The 19,409-nt window shown below is 49.1% G+C and overlaps 2 protein-coding genes across 9 annotated transcripts in view; both read right to left on the bottom strand.

The window, feature by feature from the left end:
- Positions 1-273: 273 nt before the first annotated feature.
- LOC137603308 (LIM domain-binding protein 3-like) lies at positions 274-11,999 on the bottom strand. Of its 6 annotated transcripts, XM_068326585.1 has the most exons (14): positions 11,919-11,999; positions 11,607-11,774; positions 9,261-9,412; positions 8,836-8,908; positions 8,292-8,479; positions 5,822-5,985; positions 5,708-5,744; positions 4,936-5,028; positions 4,450-4,640; positions 3,152-3,578; positions 2,887-3,067; positions 2,341-2,461; positions 2,142-2,257; positions 274-2,060 (listed from the first exon to the last, which is right to left on the bottom strand). In XM_068326585.1, the coding sequence occupies exons 2-14, from the start codon at positions 11,700-11,702 to the stop codon at positions 1,971-1,973; spliced, it is 1,929 nt and encodes a 642-aa protein (XP_068182686.1). In that variant the 5' UTR covers positions 11,703-11,774; positions 11,919-11,999; the 3' UTR covers positions 274-1,970. The 6 variants fall into 6 exon arrangements, with proteins under 6 accessions (XP_068182686.1, XP_068182685.1, XP_068182688.1 ...); XM_068326584.1 differs by lacking the exon at positions 11,919-11,999 and having other exon boundaries at positions 11,607-11,885; XM_068326587.1 differs by lacking the exons at positions 5,708-5,744; positions 5,822-5,985; positions 8,292-8,479; positions 11,919-11,999 and adding exons at positions 6,545-6,724; positions 7,226-7,248 and having other exon boundaries at positions 11,607-11,882.
- A 2,641-nt stretch (positions 12,000-14,640) lies between these two features.
- LOC137603309 (melanopsin-A-like) overlaps positions 14,641-19,409 on the bottom strand; it is a 15,456-nt gene continuing 10,687 nt past the window's right edge. For all 3 annotated transcript variants that reach the window (XM_068326591.1, XM_068326590.1, XM_068326592.1), the window contains 6 exons: positions 17,327-17,503; positions 16,951-17,058; positions 16,676-16,871; positions 16,430-16,594; positions 15,545-15,604; positions 14,641-15,412 (listed from right to left, as the gene is read on the bottom strand). In XM_068326591.1, the coding sequence (XP_068182692.1) occupies positions 15,248-15,412; positions 15,545-15,604; positions 16,430-16,594; positions 16,676-16,871; positions 16,951-17,058; positions 17,327-17,503 (871 nt within the window). In that variant the 3' untranslated portion in view covers positions 14,641-15,247. The remainder of the gene's footprint in view (positions 15,413-15,544; positions 15,605-16,429; positions 16,595-16,675; positions 16,872-16,950; positions 17,059-17,326; positions 17,504-19,409) is intronic.

Here is a 19,409-nt window from a genome sequence, read left to right as displayed (position 1 = left end):
TGTGTACTTTTAAAATATTTGTTTGTTGTGACGTCAGACGGAACCACAGAATCTGACACATGGTCTCAGATTGATGTCCACAGTCGAACAACGCCACCTGCTGGAGGGAGGCTAAAATTAGTTCATTTATGAAGACAAACTCAAACCAAATAATAATAATATTAATTATAATAATAATGGTGGATTCTTTTTAGAATGGATCAAAGGTCTGTGGATCCATTGAATGTCTCACGTGACAGAAAAACAGAACACAAAATAAACCAGAAGACTGTCTGAAGTGCTCGTTTTTATTCCAGTTGCAACACAAGTAATGGGATCATTTTTCAAACGGATGTAATGGAAGCGATTGAAGTCAACATTTTCATTCTTCAGTCACAGCAATAAAGTTTCACATCCAGCAAAAAAACAAAACAGTTCAAACCAGTTATCATGTCGCTGACGCCAGCGGTGGATGCATGCACGCATTTACTCTGAGCAACACGCCGTATAAAATAGTAAAAACTGTACACCAGCAGGACAGACCGCCACAAGGGGGCGCTGGGCACCGAACACCCCTCATCACCCCAGACGCCATTCACACTGTAGAACCACCAGAACCACCGAACCTGAACCGCTGCAGGTGGTTCTCATTGGTCAGTCGTAAGAGCTCCGTTAAGAAACGATCCTCAGGAGACGTGATGACACTTTAACAAACTCCTACAGATTAATCCACGCTGGCTAGCGATGATGTGCCACACATGGGACCACAGCATTGCTAAGGGTCTCAAAAAGTGGAACCAGCAGAAACTATGACCCTCAGCAACTCGACAGGATTGGGGATTGCAGGGTGGATCCACCCCACACCAGAAACCGGCAAGACCAAAGCCCAACAGACTGTCATCTGGTCTGTGTGTTTTGAACGCAGCTGACTGTACCTGAACGCAGCAGGGATGATAAATGAACTTTCCATACAATCACATTCAAAATAGGCGATAATAAACAGTGAAGTGTGTGTGTGTGTGTGTGTGTGTGTGTGTGTTGTTAGTAGTAGCTACACTGCAATCATTGTGATCAAAACAGCCCGTCAGAGAAGCGTTTGCCAGAACAGTCGGGTCAGTTTAGCCCAGAACAGTTGGGTCAGTTCTGCCCAGAATAGTCGGGTCAGTTCTACCCAGTGCCACCAGCTGTGTCTCAGTCCAGTCCGGGTCCAAGACTGGTTGGACCCGGTTCTGACCAAAACCAGCCTTAAATCAACGTTTTGTTTTGTTTTGGTTTGATGTCCTCATCCAAACACGAATGAAACATTTTGTTAGTTTACGAACGTAGAAAGAAACGTAACATTCAAGCGACCCAAACAAGTTTAAATCAAAATACAAAGTCCAGTAAGAACGTCTCTCGAGTCTGGAGTCCAGGCAGTCGCTGGAATCACGTTGGTGCATTAGATTAACAATAAAATGATTTAAAATGTCGTTATGACAAAATTTCCATCTGTAAATATTTAATGTCGACGGAATAAAATGTTTCTTTTGCTTGAAGAAATTAAATAACAATTTTGTTTAAAAAAAAGTAGTGATTCAATTTAAAGTTATTTAATCACATTTTTAATGTATTTATTCGATGGATGAATGAATTTGTATTTTTTGTCCAAAGAGATACAAACAAAACAAAACTTATTCTTATAAACTGATTTTCATGTCATCATTTTTTTTCCCTTTCATCATTTGATTTATTTTTCACCTCCCCAGACGCCGCCCTCAGGTCCCGCCTCAGATCCCGCCTCCCCAGAACCCACCCTCAGACCCCGCCCCCCGCCAAACCAAACAGCAAATCAGATACAGAGAAGTCATTTGTGGCAGAAACCAACGGATGAACAACATCCGGTCGGGTTTCTGTCGTTTGCAGAACCGTTTTTTCAATCATCCAACCACAAAAACCAAAGTGGAGTCAGCGTGAGCGTTCACACACGTGTGAAACGGGGCGTGGCTTCTCGTCTACACGTTGATGGCGTGGGCGTGCTTCTTGCACAGGGGTTTGTCCTTCTTTGAGTAGAACGGCTGGCCCTCCAGGTTCACGTGACAAACCTGCGTTGGGATGAGACGATGATACGTTAATCTGGATTAACCGTAACCCTTGTGTGAACACTTCCTGTTTCCGGTTTTTACCGCGCAGACGAAACAGGTGTCATGCCAGGTGTGACCCAGAGCTTCAATGAACTTGTCGCCAGCTTCGACCGGGAAGTCGCAGCCGTGGCATTTCGTGCTGAAGAGGGCGACGTAATCTGAAGGACAGACACAGAAGGACTTTATGAGCTCGTTCTGACGGATTGACCTTTGACCCTTGCGGTTTGTGAGAGTCTCGTACCTTTCTCGCAGTACGGTTCTCCGTCTTCCATGTGGAAGAGGCTGTTTCCAAAGGGTTTGCCGCAGGCGGCGCACACGAAGCAGGTGGTGTGCCAAGTCTGGCGTAAAGCGTGCATCACTTCCTGGAAAAACGTGAAACAACCGGCGGGAACAGCGTCACACATGTGTAGCACTTAGCATGTGGCTAAAATGAGCTAAATGATCACACTATGCCTAGCCCATTCTGTCTTATCCTATCTTCTTATCTCTACCTTACCCTACCCTATCCAATTCTTTCCTATCCTATCCTATCCTATCCTATATAATCCTATTTTACCCTATAATCTATCTTATTCTATTTTATCCTATCATCTTATCCCTGTCTTACCCTATCCTATTCTATCCTATCCTATCCACGTGTCCCTATCCTACCCTACCCTATCATTCCTATCCCTATCCTATCCTATCCTATCCTATCCTATCCTATCCTGTTCTATCATATCATCTTATCCCAGGTAAACAGGTACACAGGTAAACAGGAGGACAGGTGTAGGGGGGAGGGCCTCACCCCCATGATCTTGGTGTTGCAGCGGGCGCAGGTGGGAGCGAAGAACTCCTCGTAGCAGTTCTCACAGTAGACGTTGTTCTGCTCCTCCACGAAGCTGACGTCAGCCAGGGACATGTGGCAGTAGTGACAGTTGAACTCCTCGGGGTGCCAGGATCGGCCAAGGGCCACCAAGAAGGGGCCCCTTGAGACCACAACAACAGCAATGGGTGGTTACTGTCTGTCTGCATCAGGTGAGATGTTCTATGAAGACATGGGTGTGAATTACCTGATGACACTGTTGCAGGCTCCACACAAAGGTGTACGACTGCTGGCTGCAAACCTCTCTGCCCTTTGGGCCACGCCCCTTGCCACAGGAGAAAAGGGGGCGGGGCTTGGGGTAATGGGGGCAGGACTGGGAACTACCGGTGTGGTTGCAGAGGGGTTGGGGATGTACGGTGGTGGTGGAGGGGCAGCCTGGGGCAGCGGTTGCACCTTAATGGTGGTGGTGGTGGTCTTACTAGGGTCATACTTGTCAGCAAAGTTGGGGTCAGCTACCCACGGGGGCCTGTTGCCAGAGGAATGAGTAGTCGGTGCAGCGGCTGGAGGCGGGGGATGTGCTCGGGCAGGAGCAGGAGCTGGAACAGGAACAGGGGCTGGAACAGGAACAGGAGCTGGAACTGGAACAGGAGCTGGAACAGGAGCTGGTGCTGAGACTGTAGGGGAAGACAACCATTACCCTCTCCTGAACTGGCAGGTAAGATCACCTCCATGCATTGTGTTTTCTGGACTCTTCCCAACAGCCAAAAATACACAAAGAATAAGTCGTTCTGGACTGTAAGTCGCATTTTTGAGAGAAACCAGATGGACTTTACTCTACAGATGGACTTTACTCTACAGATGGACTTTACTCTACAGCCAGTAAAGTCCATCTCCTCGCTGTAGAGTATCTCCTGTATCTCCCCGGGGTTGGAAGACGATGTCCGGGCAATGTCAACATCCACGTAAATGCCAGGTGAGGTTCAGGCCCAGGCCAGGATAGGACAGGTAAGCTAACACTGGTTGAGGCTTGCACAGACTGTCGTTCCGACAGATTGTAAAAGCACTCCAGCAAAAGCACCTGCAGGGTCCGATTAGGTCATGAAACCATAAAAAGTTTCGGAGGTTAAAAAGTTAAGAAGTTGAGAAAGGGGGGCAGCAAAGTTGCGCAAACGTTCACTCGTCAATTCTTGGTTCACTTCTGAGCAACTCCACCAACTCCGGAGGTCAACAGTTTTAGGGGCATCATTGTCCGTGCTGCTGGATTACCGTTTTCAGATGCATATTTCATTATTTTAATCTACAGAATATGATTTTATTTTGGCCTTTCTCAGTTTTTCTTACTCGTCTTTATAAGTTGATTTCTAAATTTCGAATTTCCAGTGGCACAGGAGTGATAGGAGTAGCCTCGAACGCCTTCTCGTGGTCAGTGTGAAAGGATATAAGTCATACCTGAGTATAAGTCGCAGGACAAGGCAAATCATGAAAGAAAGTGCAACTTATATACCAGAAAACGTGATATTTTAATCAATTTGCGGGGGTTCTCACCTGGTTGGGAGGGGTAGATGCAGGCGGTGCTGACTGCCTTGGGAGGGGCGGGGCCAAGAGGGATCTGAATGGAGCTTTGTTGCGTGGGTTGGAAGTGTTGCGTCGGGGGCTGCTGGTGCTGGTACTGCTGCTGGTGCTGTGGGGGCGGGGCTTGTGGAGCCCGATGCATGGCAGGTGGTTGGTTGTAGTGGCTGGACGAAAACATGTCGACCCGTTAGCGCTTCGCACCGAAACGCGTTTCCGCCCAACCTGTTAAACTCAATCAGGTTTAGTTTTACAACCATTCAGTCGTGACCTGATGATGTCATCACTCTGAGGACACGCCCATCCAACATGGAAACTCACCTGACCAGGTAGGCAAGCGCTTGATGGCGTGTTCACCGCTAATATCAGTTAGCAGCTAGTAGCACTTAGCAGCTATTATCACTTAGCCACTAAATTGAAAGCAAAAGAAGCACAGTGAAACACTGACAGCTGATTGGTTACCTCTGAGGGGTGGCGGCGGACAAAGCGATGGCAGGGTCCACAGGCGGAGCCATGGGGGCGGAGCCTTCAGAAGCTGGAGCATGCCCAGTAAGGCTACAGTACAGGAACGGGTTAGAAGCAGCAATGAGAGGCTGGAATATTAACGTGTTCGGTGCAAACAGTCGTTTGTCACCCGTGTACGACTGCACACATTCGTAGCCATGACAACAGGTTAGTAACAGCCGGTCAGGGAGCATTTGTTTCATGCTAAGATCACACAGGTTAAAACGGGTTTCACAATAATGATGTCATCACGATGATGGATGATGTCAGGAAACATGGAGGTGATGCTCAGAGAGAGAGACGTCGTTCTGTCTCCCCCTGGTGGTGGTGGGCGGGGTCACCGTGGTCACCCGAAAACGCGTTTTCGGTACGTCAGTCGTACGGCGCCCCCTACAAAAAGAATTGAAGGACTGGTTCTTTCTCTAGGACCGGTTCTGGCTGGAGGATCTTCTGCTCAAAATTGGGCTACAGAAGGGACGACCTCTCATGGGCGGGGCTTTTTATTTATTTATCCGTCTGTTTTCGCTATAAATGCGAAATTCTTCTCAATCGATCTCACCTGATAAAATAGGAATTAAATTGACCTGTTGTGTGCGGGGTAGTGGGTGGAGGTGAGGGGTGGGGTCAACTGTTTGGGGGCGTGGCTGGGTGTGCAGGTGAGGAGCCTATTGGAGCAGGGGTGGGCAGGGGGGCGGAGCCAGCAGCTTTCTACCGGAGCTCTGCCGCCTACCTGCTCCTCCTCAGTGTTTCTTCCTGCTCCATCGGAGCTGAAACAGGAAACAGGAAGCACCGATCAGAATCCAGCAGGAACCAAACATGTGACAGGAAGTGGGGTGACACTTACTGGACTCAGTTCTGGTCATGTGGGCGAGGACCCGGAAGGACTTGGACTGCATGTTGATGCTGCGGCGGTCTCTTTCCGCCAGGTCGGCATCCCTGTCGGCGTTCTGGACGGCCTGATAGACGGGGGAGGTGCTGTCGACCCGCTGATCCCTGACCGGGGTCATACTGCAACCACAGACAGGGGGCGCCGCGCCCCCCCAAAAGCCAACCCGGGTCATGGGGACTCTAAAACTTCAGGGACCTAAAAGAACTCTATACGGAACCTGAACAATTCAGGTCGGATCTGATTGGACGGCTATCGTCACGGTTACCAGCACAATGTGTGATTTAGACGTTCCATGAGGATGGAGATGGTGATGATGTCATCAGATGGATGCTACACTTGGTTCTGATTGGCCGGTGTTGTGAGATGATGTCATTCTCACACGTTTTAGAGAGCAGGGGAGGAATCAGAACATTCAGGTTGCCATGACGACCAGTAACAACATCCACAAGAAAATGCGACCGAACGTCGGATGTTAGACGCAAAAACACAGCAAATGATCCGACAACCACCTGGATCTGAACACACGTCATGCTGCTGGTGACCAGCAGGGGGCAGCAGAACGATTCCCCCACTTTTAGGTGTTTCTTTTAACGTAAGATGAAGAAGAGGAGGAGGAAGCAGGAAGTGTTTAAGGAGGGACGGCCCGTCGTCGAGGAGGAGGAGGGCGGTGGTTCTTACCCCGGGTCGGGGCCCTTCCCCTGCGTTTGCCCCGCGATGGCGTCCATGATGGACTCCTGCGAGTACATGGTAATGGGCGTGTTGTACTGCGCGTGGATGATGGTGGCCTTGCCCCCAGGGCCTTTCACCTCTATGGGCTTATGGGTAGAGAGCGCGGCGTCCAGGGTGCTGGGGGGGAAGCTGGTGGTGGGGGCAGGCGGTGATGAAGAGGAAGGGCAGGTGGAGGGGTGAGGGTGGAGGGAGAAGAAGAAGTGAAGCTGACAAACTGTTGACAGGAAGTTGGGGTTGAGACAGGAAGTCCATGCGCACAGCAAACAGCCAATCAGCTTCAGGCCTCAGGGTCATGCAGCCGAAAACGCCGCGGCCCCACGTAGCATCATCTGAAGCCACGCCCACTACCGACATCACTGCACTTTGATTGGATAAAAAAACACAGCCACACAATGCTGAGCCATCTCCAGCAAAAGACACACACACACACACACACACACACACACACACACACACACACACACACACACACACACACACACACACACACACAGCACTAAAGCATGCTTTAAAACCAGAACACACACACACACACACACACACACACACACACACACACACACACACACACACACACACACACACACACACACACACACACACACACCATTCCTGGCTGAGGATACTAACTTTGGAGCAGCGGGGCTGAAAACCTTGTTTGACCAGCAGAGAGGAGACAAAGAAGACAGGACCCATTAGAGGAGACAGGAAGTTACAGGTGAGGGACAGGAAGTTACAGGTGAGGGACAGGAAGTAGCGGAGACAGGAAGTAGACGAGGACGAGACGCTGACAACCAGCTGAGGTCCTCCAATGAGGAAGAAGAGCTAAAGACGATGATGAACGTTGAGTTCAACTCGTCTGACATTTGCAAAATATGGACTGTTTCACTGTGTGAACCTGGACTGTTTCACTGTGTGAACCTGGACTGTTTCACTGTGTGAACCTGGACTGTTTCACTGTGTGAACCTGGACTGTTTCACTGTGTGAACCTGGACTGTTTCACTGTGTGAACCTGGACTGTTTCACTGCGTGAACCTGGACTGTTTCCCTGTGTGAACCTGGACTGTTTTAACATTGTGGATCCAGAAGCTTCGCTAACCTTTAGCCGCCACCAGAGGAAACAACGGGGGTTTGTTCCTTTTCAGCGACACAGTAACCCAATCAGAATGAGGCACCCCACAGGCATTCTGGGTAACGTAGTCCATGACTGCTGTCCTCACATCATTGGATAGTAGAAGCTGTCAGGTTTAGGTAGCCCTCCTCCAGCTAGCTTTACCAGATCGCTACTGATGAGTTCAAGTGTTCATTTTACTGCGTGGAGAAATGAAGACTTTCTCATCTGTGTTCAGGACTAAAGTTACTTTTTTTGGGGGGGTGTTTTCTGTCCAGGAGACGCTGAATGTTCTGATGTCCCACCGAACTCCGTTTGACTGGAGCTCTGAGCTTCAGGAGACGCAACAGACGATGAAGAACTGGTGTCTCAGAGGCAGAGCTGCTAACGCTAACAGCTGGGATCCAGGTGAGCAAATGTCCTGCAGGGCACTAGGCTACGTAGCTAGTTGGCATTTAGCAGCTAAACTAGAAACAAATGAGTTTGATTCTGTCAACAGCTCTGAGTCTGAGAAACGTCATCGATTTACTGGTTTTTTGGGCGTACCGTCTCTTTAAGTGTTTGGTCGTCGGGCCTCTACGTACCCCTCGGGGCGCCCCGCCTGAATGGCTGCCATCTCCCTCAGCGTTTCCTGTGAGTACAGGCCGATGGGGGAGTTATACTGCGTCGTCTTAGGGGGACTGAGCGGCGCCCTCCCCCCCGGGGAGGCTGCCTCTGCAGGCCTGGAGGGGGCGCTGCAGGCCTGCAGGCCGTTGACCTGCACCGACTGAGGCTTGAGGCGGGACGGGGAAGGGGCAGAGAATGTTGGGTAACAACGATCAATATCTGATCAATACGGTGAAAGGAAAAGTTTCTGATAAATGGTTGAATCAGAAATAATTTCAAAATCACTAAATCAACTAAATTCATATTTGCCTCCATCTCTTTGTCTACACTTCTAAGAATTATTATTGGAAACAGAGTTTGTTTGTTTGTTTGTTTGTTTGTTTGTTTGTTTGTTTGTTGGGTATCTGAGTGTTGTGTTTGTTTACTAGTTTTGTTTTGGGTAAATCCATGGCCAGGATTTCATTTGATTGTGCAGAACGGCGCCAGTCTGAGGTAGTAAAAGTGCATCATGGGTAAAATTACCTGCTGGTGAGGGATCATGGGAATAGGACCTATGTCCATCCGTGGCGCCATCATCGGAACGGGACGCTTTGACCTGCGGGAAGAGTTCACAGCGTAAACAAAAGCCACAACAGATGATCTTTTCAAAGAGACTCATATCCCTGGAAATACAGTCATTTGCTGAAAGACTTTAAGAAAATTGTTCCTGAAATTGAAAAATAGTTTTTACTGAAGATTTTAAATATTCTGCATGGTATGAAATTAAAAAAATAAAGGTCCAATCTCAGCACGTTCCATGGAACGACCCTTTGTTACTCAAATCGGACCCCAGGATCCCGCTTGCGGGGATAGAACCTGATTCTCTGGTCGATCTGGCGACACAGCGCCACCTTGTGGGTTGTGTTTGTGCGACGTCCTGTCTCACCGTCGCTGCTGATGGTCCTTACTTGGTCATGGTGAGGGCCAGGTTGTAGCTGGCCATCTTGATCTTGTTCTGGGCCTCCAGGTGCGTCATGCCCTCGGTGCTGACGCCGTCGATGGCCACGATCACGTCGCCCTGGACCAGGTTGCCGTGGGCCGCCTTGCTGCCCGGGGTGATCTGTGTGAACACAGACAAACAGCCATGTTAGCGTCTGACACGGGACGGATTAACGGGCTAACAGACGACTTCCTGTTGCTACTACAGTTAAACCCCCGGGGCAGGAAGTAGACCTCAAACACGTTACTGCGTCACGGCTGGTTCAGACTTCGGAATAACGAAACAAGAGGTCTAGAATGGGGACGCCATATGGGCGGGGCTTGTGTCTGTAGCTAGGTGGATGCTAATGTTAGCTGTCATGTAAATCAATTGTTTGTTGCTGGATGATAATGCTAAGGCTAATCGATGCTAGATGAGCCAAGACTGTCACACTCCATCTGTCTGCAGAGACAGAGGCTAGCATGGGTAACGCGGTGTTAGCATGGCTAACTTAGTGATCAGTGACCCGCTCTAACATCAACCCGACTCCAGCCGGACCAACAGCTGCCTCGGACCCCCCCACTGCCCACTTCCTGTCCCCCCCTGTGGCGCCTCGAACGCAATGAAAACACAAGTGTTCAAGGCTGATGGTTAAACCCTGGACAGCTGTCAGAACCCCCCCAGATCCACACCCACTCTAATCACACCTGAACCCCCCCAGCTCCCAACCGATCCATCCAGAGGCTAGATGATAGTCACATGACCCTCTGATGGTCACATGACCCTCTGATGGTTCTTCTTGTGCGACCCTTTCTGAACCGACTTCAATCCGATCCGACCTCAGTCTGAACAGACTAATAAAGTTAGATTGAACGTCCGTGTGATCTTGAGGACTACTGCGATCCGGTCGGAGGCGGTTCCGCTGTGGTTCTGCCGTTCGTCAGACACACTCAGTGACAGCAGAGGTGAACTCATGCAGAGCGGCGGTAACCGATAAGCGCTGTGAGCGTTAGCTGACCTTCAGAGGCTAAAAACAGTCTCCTGCCTGTCAGCAGCCTCGCTGCCGCGCTGCAGCCGGACCACCAGGAGGAGGCCGGACCAGAACCCAAAGGGTCCAGGAACCAGGGTTATAGCGACCCCAGAGGTAGAATGACATCATTCACCCACAGAACGCCCATCAGTACCACCAATCTCTGGGGTTCCCTGGTATGAAACCAGCTGGGATCCCCTGCCCGGGTCACCGGAGGCGGGGTCAGTTCCTGCGGTCCAGTCGGGTCTGGTTACCCTGGACTCGACTTTCACACCGACTGAAACCTTAGAGTGAAAACGGTCTCAGAAAAAATTTGTTTGGTTGAGTTAAATCTGTTAAAAGCCTCAGAGAGCCAACATCCCAATGGAGCCCCAAAGGATGATGGGAAGAAACTTCATGGAACACCTCTGAGGACCAGCAGTCTGCAGAACCGGTGCTGCATCATGACGGGTCTGAGCGACCCGTTCACCCGTTCATTGGTTCATGTGGGCATCAGGAGCAATAGTCAATCAATCAATTAATCAATCAATCACCCCCAAAGACACTACAAAAGAAATTGGATGGATGGATGCATGGATGGATGGATGGAAGGGTGCACATTTCACACGTGTAACAGAACTGCCTGCAACACTGAAGGTCAAAGGTCAAAGCCACCACTGGATCCTGACAACAGGTGCAGTTGATTCTCCGTTGGAGGATGAAGAGAGAGGAAGAGGAAACCAGCCCCCACTCTGGTTTCAGTCTCTGCCCCCCCCCCCCCTCAACAGACGCACACACACACTTCAGTCATCGCATACTGAGAAACCACCGGGGCCCCACCAGGGGGCCACTATTGGCCCTGCTGGACGCCTGCAAATCAGCTTCTACCACTGAATCCACGAAGCAGGAAATAGTTGCTCAGACGTACGAGGCCACGCCCCCCCCCCCAACATTTAACGTGTTTATTTTTATTTCCTGTGCTTTAATTGTGAAACGATCAAGAATGTAAATTGATGTCACGACTTTTGTTTCACGCAAACACAACAACGATACGACCATCAACAACTAAAACCTGCTGTCGGGAAGATTTCAGGTAGTTTTAAAATCACTCTAATTTTGATTTTCCGGATTTTGTCTGAAATTTGTTAAAAACAATAAAAAGTCACCTGTTCTTTCTTTTTACGCATTTTATTTTGACAGGGAACGGCAGAGATGGCGAGATTTTTTTGAAGACAGACATCAAAGCCTCCAAAAAATTAAAGTAAAACGATGACGGTGTTGCGTTTGTGTCCTGTGGGAAAAACGGGCGTCCTGGCGGTATCTTACCCTGGAGATGGTCAGGGGCATGTTGAAGTCCTTCCCCCCCTGCAGCCTAAAGCCCCAGGGGCCGGGGCCCGGCAGTGACACGGTGTAGGCGCTCATTCTTCACCGGCAAACGACCACGAGATCCTCAAAGACCGGACGGAATTAAAAAAGGGCGGCGGCGAGTTTCCTCTGAAAGGACATGGAGACAAAAAAAAAAAAAATGAAGGGAGGAAGAGGAGGAAAGAAAACCGGAAAAGCGAAAGAAAAGCGAGAAACAAAACGAGAAAGAAGACGAGGAAAAAAAGTGGAGAGAGGAGGAAGAAGAGGACCTGCCTGCTCAGAGGAGCTGGAGAGACAGCCTAAGAATAGACGCCGATAGCACTGGTGCATTGTGGGGGGGCGGAGGGGTGAAGCAGGGTGAGGCAGGGTGGGTGAGTTGAGGGGTAACGGAGGGGGAGGGGGGCGTGGACTTATATGGTGTGAAAGGGGACACCCGGAATGCCAAGCCCGCCGTGATTCACCAGGGCGAATATAGACCCAACAGATTCTTCTAGACCCCCCCACCGCCCCCATCCCGTTCCTCACCCGTCCTCACCCATCCTCACCCCCCCCGGTCCCGTTACCACCAGGGTTTCCCTCGGGCCCAATCAGGGGCGAGGAATCGCGTCCTCATGGCGATGAAACCCAACAAGAAAGGTCGCGTCTTAAGAGTCTCCGATAGAGAAAGGTCAGCGACAGACGGGTGGTCGCGGGTTCCAGTCCCCTCAGGGGACACCCCAGCCAGTCGCCAAGGCAGGGGGCAGGGCACCAGAGCCACTGGACCCACCCACTGACCTTTATTTATTTCATTTATTGATCAATAAATAAGATTTTAGATGAATGACGTCAAACCAGAGGTCTGGATTACATGCTTTTATTTTGAAAGGTGCTGAAGAAAAAGTGAAATGTTTCAAGTTTTATTTTTATCTTTAGGTCCGTTTTGTTTTGCTCTAAAAAAAAGTTTTGTCACCTGATCATCGAACGCCAATCAGAATTTGATTGGTTCTGTTTTGTCTGATAAATATTCAAGGAAAACCCGTCTGTGAAGCCCCGCCCACTGCTCCCAATGGTTCATTATTATTAGCCGCCAACTGCTACTAGCTGCTAACTGCTAACTGTTACTGGCTATTCACTGCTACTAGCTTCTTCCTGGTACTAGGTGCTAACTGCAACTAGCTACTTAATGTAGTTCCTTACTGCTACTAGCTGCTAGCTGCTACTGGCTTTTAATGCTATTGGCTGCTTACTACCACTAGCTGCTAGTTGCTGCTAGCTGCTTACTTTAGCGAAGCAGTGACTGAACATTTCATGTCCACAAAAGGTTTAGCTACCTTGTGGTTAGCATTACAGCTAAACCCGATACTTTCAGGCTAGCATAGCCCCAATTTGTTCCGTTTGCAGCAGCAACAGAGAAGCTTCTTACTCGAGGACTTAATACCGATGTGTTGTTTTACTTTAGCGACGAGAAAACGCTAACGCCGCTAAATGTGGTCACCATGGAAACGAATTGCAACCAGTGTGACAGGAGCAAATGTGTCGGGTGAGCTTCAGACCTGATCCCAGAGCAGTCTGATCTGCTCAGCCGGTTATATCAGCCGCTAAGTTTAGCCGCCTTTGTCCCGCTGAGGAATCCCGGACCCGGCGTGAGCCGGTAAGGATTTAACCAACCCGACATAAACCTGCTGGGGTCGCGACCCCCCCCCGTCCTGCTGGGCTTCACTCTGACAGGCAGCAGAGTCACAGATTATTGATTATTGTTTACTATCAGTTCAATCCTGTGGGTCCTTCAACAACATGATCAGACATTCACTTCTGCCAGATTCCTGCTGTCGCGAAGCTTGTTGCTGATTGGACGGTTGGTCTAAACAGGAAGTGAAACAACAAGCAGGAAGTGGACGCAAGAACGTTAAACTGTTTTGTTCTTGTGTGAAAAAAGGGTCACTGAAATCGCACAAATATTTCTCAATGTGAAATACTGCAGCCTCCTCTTCCTCACTCTTTGTGACTATTCGCTGCCCCCTCCTGGTCGGCTGCTGCATAACAACCCCCCTCCATGAAGACATGGAGATGTGTTCTCATCCTGGGATAAATGAAACTCCACACCATTTTCACCTCAGATGCACCTTTAAATAAATCAACATCCATGTTGCCACGGCGATCCGACCCCAACCCGACCCAAACAGAACAAAGTGAGTCAGCAGGATGGCATGATGGGAGTCAGGCCTTCACGGAGCAGGAAGCTCCAGCGCTACATGAGCAGGCGCTAAAAAGGGTTAGCATTTGAAGCAGCTTCTCAGAGGAGAGGCTGCTTATGTTAAAGGTCAGCTCAGATAATAACACACACACATACACACACACACACACACTGGGTACTGTCTACTTCGATAAAAGTACTGCAAATATAATTAAAGTATAAAAGTACTCATGTTTGTGGTTGATTAAAATAAATCGGAATACATTTTTAGTCAAAGAAGAATTAACATCAGTTTTTCCTCCTGATTGGCTGATTGGAGGATAAAATCAGCCATTTGAGTTCATCTAACACACACACACACACACACACACACACACACTGACACGTGACAGACACCTCACCTCGTCACCCCGCCCGTCTGCAGGGAGACTCCCGGCGGCGAACTCAGCGCACCCTCTGGTCCGTCTGACGTCACGCCTGCAGACGTTCAGGAACAGGTGTGTCACACCTGCAGGGGTCAGACGTCTGTCCTGCAGCCTCTGATAGGAGGCGGGACGACAGGAGGAGGGGGAGGGGCTGATAATGACCAGCAGGCGGAGCCAATCTGTTGGGTGGAACGTAGAGCCAGATTAAATCTAATCTCCTCTGGGTGAGCTGACTGTTCAGGAGTTAACTGGGATAAATGTACCGGTTAGCCGCTAGTTAGCCGCTAGTTAAATGAGGCCTCCATCTCATGCTAAGCTAAGCATTTGCCTCTGCTCTCAGGTGTGAATCTGGATCCAGACCCCGTCCACGTGATGTTCATAATGAGACACGTTCAGCGAGGTGAACAACACATGTTTATTTATAAAAATAAATAAAAACACAAACAGCAAACAGGAAAACAAACAAAACAGAAGAATCAGAAACAGGAAGTTAAATGTAAAACCAGGAAACAAAATGCGTTTTCAGCACAAAAAAAACACGCAGAGAAACCTTTGAAGGCATAAAAATAAAAGTGCTTTGGCAGGCTTCAGATGTCAAATCACTCAAAATCTTAAAAATCATCATCATGCAGATTTTGGATTCAGTGATTCCATTTTTAAAATTCATCACAATATTTTCTCTCAAGCCCCGCCCCCTGTATTTAATTTGCCCAACAATTTTAACTGCATCTTTTAAAGTTTGAATATTTTTGACAATTGGGTTCAATTTTGTTGTTTATTAGGGAATTATAAACAACATGTCACATGACTGCAGAGGGAGAAGCAGGAACTACCATTACTTGAACATCCAATAAACTGGAAGGACTAAAAACACGTCAAATATCAAACGCAACAAAGACACGGCTTGAAAAGTACGATAATAAACGGATTTAACCTGAAATATTCTGTCTGTTAAGATCAACTGATATTGTTTTACGGTATCCATGGTAACAGCCATCTGGACTCTATCCGGACCCCGCCTTTGAGTTGTTGTTGACCATCTTGAGGCGGGAGCTGCTGGAACCTTTGCGGCCAATAGCAAGGAAGGGGCTGGACTCAGACGTGACGACGATGCTCGGGATCCGTCCGAGCGCTCCTCTGGTCACATGACCCTCTGAGAAGTCGCCGCTCTGTTGGACGAACAAACAGTGACTTGAGTGTGAAACCTGTTTCCTGTTTGTGTTTCCTGTTTGTGGAAGAAGTGCGACCATCGGTCCGGTTTGGGTTGTGGACCGTGGAGGTTCTGTCGAAGCTCTACTCACGTTGGGGATGCTGCTGCGCTCCCTGACCCCCGAACAGGAAACGTCGACGTCAAACGACGTCTGGAGGAAACAAGAAGACAAGAAGGAGATGAGAGGACGGAAGTTCAACAACCTCTACACTACTCTGGACTCGATTCGACTCTAGACTCTACTCTAGACTCTACTCTGAACTCTGCTCTATCCTAGACCCTTCTCTACTCTAGATTCTACTCGAGACTTCACTCTAAACTCCAATCTACTATCCTCTAGACTCTACTCTAGACTCTACTCTGAACTCTACTCTATCCTAGACCCTTCTCTACTCTAGACTCTACTCTAACCTGATCTACTGTAGACTCAACTCCGCTATAGACTCACCTCTTCTCTACTGTAGACTCTACTTGACTCTAGTCTAGAATCTACTCAACTCTACTTTAGTCTCGACTACTACACTATAGTAGTAGTCGACTACTATAGTAGAGTAGAGTACTTTTCTGTACTCTACTCTAGATTATAAAATACTCTACTTTAAAATTGACTACTCGACTCTAAACTTTTATCTAGACTCTATTCTAGACTCTACTGTACTCTGGACTTTACTATATTCTCTACTCTAGACTCAATCCTCCTCTTCTCTGGACTCTTGTCTCCTCTAGACGCTACTCTAAACTCTATTCTACTGTACTCTAGATTCTATTTTACTATACTCTCTGCTCTGCTCTCTTCTAGACTTTATTCTACTGTACTCTAGATGCTATTCTACTCTACTCTCTACTCTTGAGTCTACTCTCTACTCTAGACTCTACACTCCTCTACTCCAGACTTTACTCTCTGCTCTACTCTAGACTACCCTAGACTCTACTCTATCATTATCATGCCTGCGTCACATGACGATGAGCGGTGAACCTTTTCAAAGATGCCCGAGTCGTGACTCCTCATCTTGCTCTTGAAGCTGGAGGACGGTTTGAAGTCGGGCATTTCGGCGGTGTCTCTGCTGATGTCACATGACACCTGGCGGCTGGCAGGTCTGGAACCCATGCTGGACAGATCGGCCTCCGTGTCGGTCAAACCCTGCAGAGGAACACACGCCCACCTGTTCCAGCGCTCTCTGTTACATCACTTTCTATGAACTCAAACCAGATTGGAGCTCACTGATTCGCTGTCGGAGGCGGAGGAGAGGCGGGACTTGCTGTTGTTGTGCCACCTGAACTGGCTGCTGATGTCGGAGGTCTGGCTGGTGACGGTGGAGCGGCGCGTCGACATGAAGCTGCTGCTGGCGGAGCGGAGGTCACGCTGACGGACGCACAGCAGCACCCCGAGGAACGGGATGTACTTGGCTAACGCTAACCTGGACAGAGGTTGAGAACCCGTGTGTTACCTGTGTTTGAGGCGTGACTCCACCCACACGATGAGGTCAGGTGTGTTACCTGTACTTTGGGTGTGTGATGGCGTAGATGATGGGGTTGTGGATGGCCGACGCCTTGGCAATGACGGCGGGCACCGAGTTCATGTAGGGGGTCAACATGTGGGCGTACCTGCAGCAGGAAACCAGAATGATGAGTCATGTGACTTCTGAGACGTCCTGTGTGGTCAAACCTGGACCACTTCCTGTTCTGTTGTGACATCACAACCGTTTCTACACCACCCCAAAACGATGGGATGTTCGAATCAAGCTAACTAGCTAGCACTTCAAGGCCTCGGTCTCACTTTAAATGGTGTCATGTGACTCCAGATTGCATCTGAATTCTCCCCCATCTGGTGGACGTTAGTAGAACTGCAGCCTGAATATTCGAGTCGCTTTACCCGGCGAACGCCATCAGTGCCACGCTGGAGTACGGAGACCAGGACACCACGTAGAGCAGGATGACGAGCAGAGCGATCTTCGCCATCTTCCACTCGTTTTGCAGCCGCTGGAAATTCTTCACGGAGTCACGAGTGCTGCTGTGACTGTGAACGCTGCCGTGAACCTTCCCCACTGCCCTGAGAACACACACACACACACACACACACACACACACACACACACACACACACACACACACACTGATTATCAGCTGAGGAAAAACAAACTAGAAGATTAAAGATTCCCACATAATTAAAATAATCATAAGGACAGAGGAAAATATTGTGAAATGAAATTTCATCCTGGTGGGGACCTGGACCTGGTTTTTCCACTGGGACCTGCAGGTTGAGTTAAAAAATAAGCAGTGACTATCAAGTTAAGGCTAATGCTAGAAAAATGCTAGGTCAATGTCATCAAGACTGCTTAGCATTAAATATCCAACATAGCGTTTTTGCATTAACATGTCAGCATTAGCATCATACTATTAGAAAGATAACAAGCCAGCATTAGCATTGTGCTAATAGCAAGATAACATGTCAGCATTAGCATCACGCTATTAGCAAAATAACATGTCAACATTAGTATCATGCTATTTGCAAGATAACATGTCAGCATTAGCGTCATGCTTTTAGCAAGATAACATGTCAACGTTAGCATCAAGCTATCAGCAAGATGTCCGAATTAGCATCATGCTATTAGCAAGATATAAGAAGAAGAAGAATCATGCTATTATGAAAATAGCATGTAAGCATTGGCATCATGCTATTAGTGAGATAAAGTTAGCATTATCATCTTTTTGTTGCCGTACGCACTCTGGTGAGCGTTTTGCCTCACTTCTTGTTTGACTGTGATGAGTCTACTGACAGGTTGGTGAACCTACGGACCGGTTGGTGAGTCTACTGGCTGGTTAGTGAGTCACAGTTTTGAACTGCGCATGCGCGAGCTAGCCGCAGGTTTTCGTCTGCTCCGTTGTATGTCTTCTTTTTCTATTCTTTTTCTTTGTCTTACCTAAGTCTTTTCCTTATCCACTTAACCACGATGGATAGCAGTGTTTTCATGTACTCCAGAGAGCAAATGCTGTCCATGAAAGTTAGAGGAGAGCCCGGTATACGCGATCTCATCCCCGCTGAGATCCAGCGGCGGTACAGAGGGAGCCGGGGAGGTAAACAAAAGCGGGATAGGCTAGCGGCTAGAGCTAACAGCCGCCGGCGGGTCCGACCCTCGGTCCCCTCCGTCATCATGGGGAACGTGAACTCGCTGCCCAACAAGGTGGACGAACTGACGGCGCTGTGCAGGACTGAGCAGCGCTACAGGGAGACCAGCTTGTTGGTGTTCTCTGAGACGTGGCTGACGGACCACGTTCCCGATGCTAACGTCGGACTGACCGGCTTTTCCTCCGTACGAGCGGACCGGGACACGAACACCGCTGGCAAGAAGAAGGGAGGCGGTCTGATCATTTATACCAACAACAGATGGTGTCACCCAGGACATGTGACCGTGAAAACCACGCTGTGCAACAGGGATCTGGAGCTAACAGCTGTTAGCATCAGGCCCTACTACTTGGCGCGTGAATTTTCACACGTCATTGTCCTCGCCGTCTACATCCCTCCACGTGCAGACCCAGAGACTGCACGAGAGACCATCTGTGGGACCACCTCTGATCTTCGGACCCGGCACCCGGAGGCGCTCGTCATCATCACGGGGGACTTTAACCACGTCACCTTGGACTCATGTCTCCCCACCATGTCCCAGTGTGTAGACTGTCCCACACGGAAGAACAGAACCATCGATCTGTTTTACACGAATGCCAAGGAGGCATACACCGCCACCCCCCTCCCCCCACTAGGCAGATCGGACCACAACCTAGTGTGCCTTCAGCCCACCTACATCCCGCTGGTGAAACGGCTGCCAGCAACAACACGGCAGGTCAGGAGGTGGTCCCCGGAAGCAGAGGAGACGCTGAGGGACTGCTTCCAGACCACCGACTGGGATGTTATTGTGGGCTCACATGGGGAAGACATTGAGGGGGCAGCTCAGTGTTTA

This window comes from Antennarius striatus, chromosome 11, assembly GCF_040054535.1.
Source record: "Antennarius striatus isolate MH-2024 chromosome 11, ASM4005453v1, whole genome shotgun sequence".
NCBI classification, from domain to species: Eukaryota; Metazoa; Chordata; class Actinopteri; order Lophiiformes; family Antennariidae; genus Antennarius; species Antennarius striatus.
Note: the sequence above shows the minus strand (reverse complement) of the source record. Positions and strands in the feature narration are given on the sequence as shown.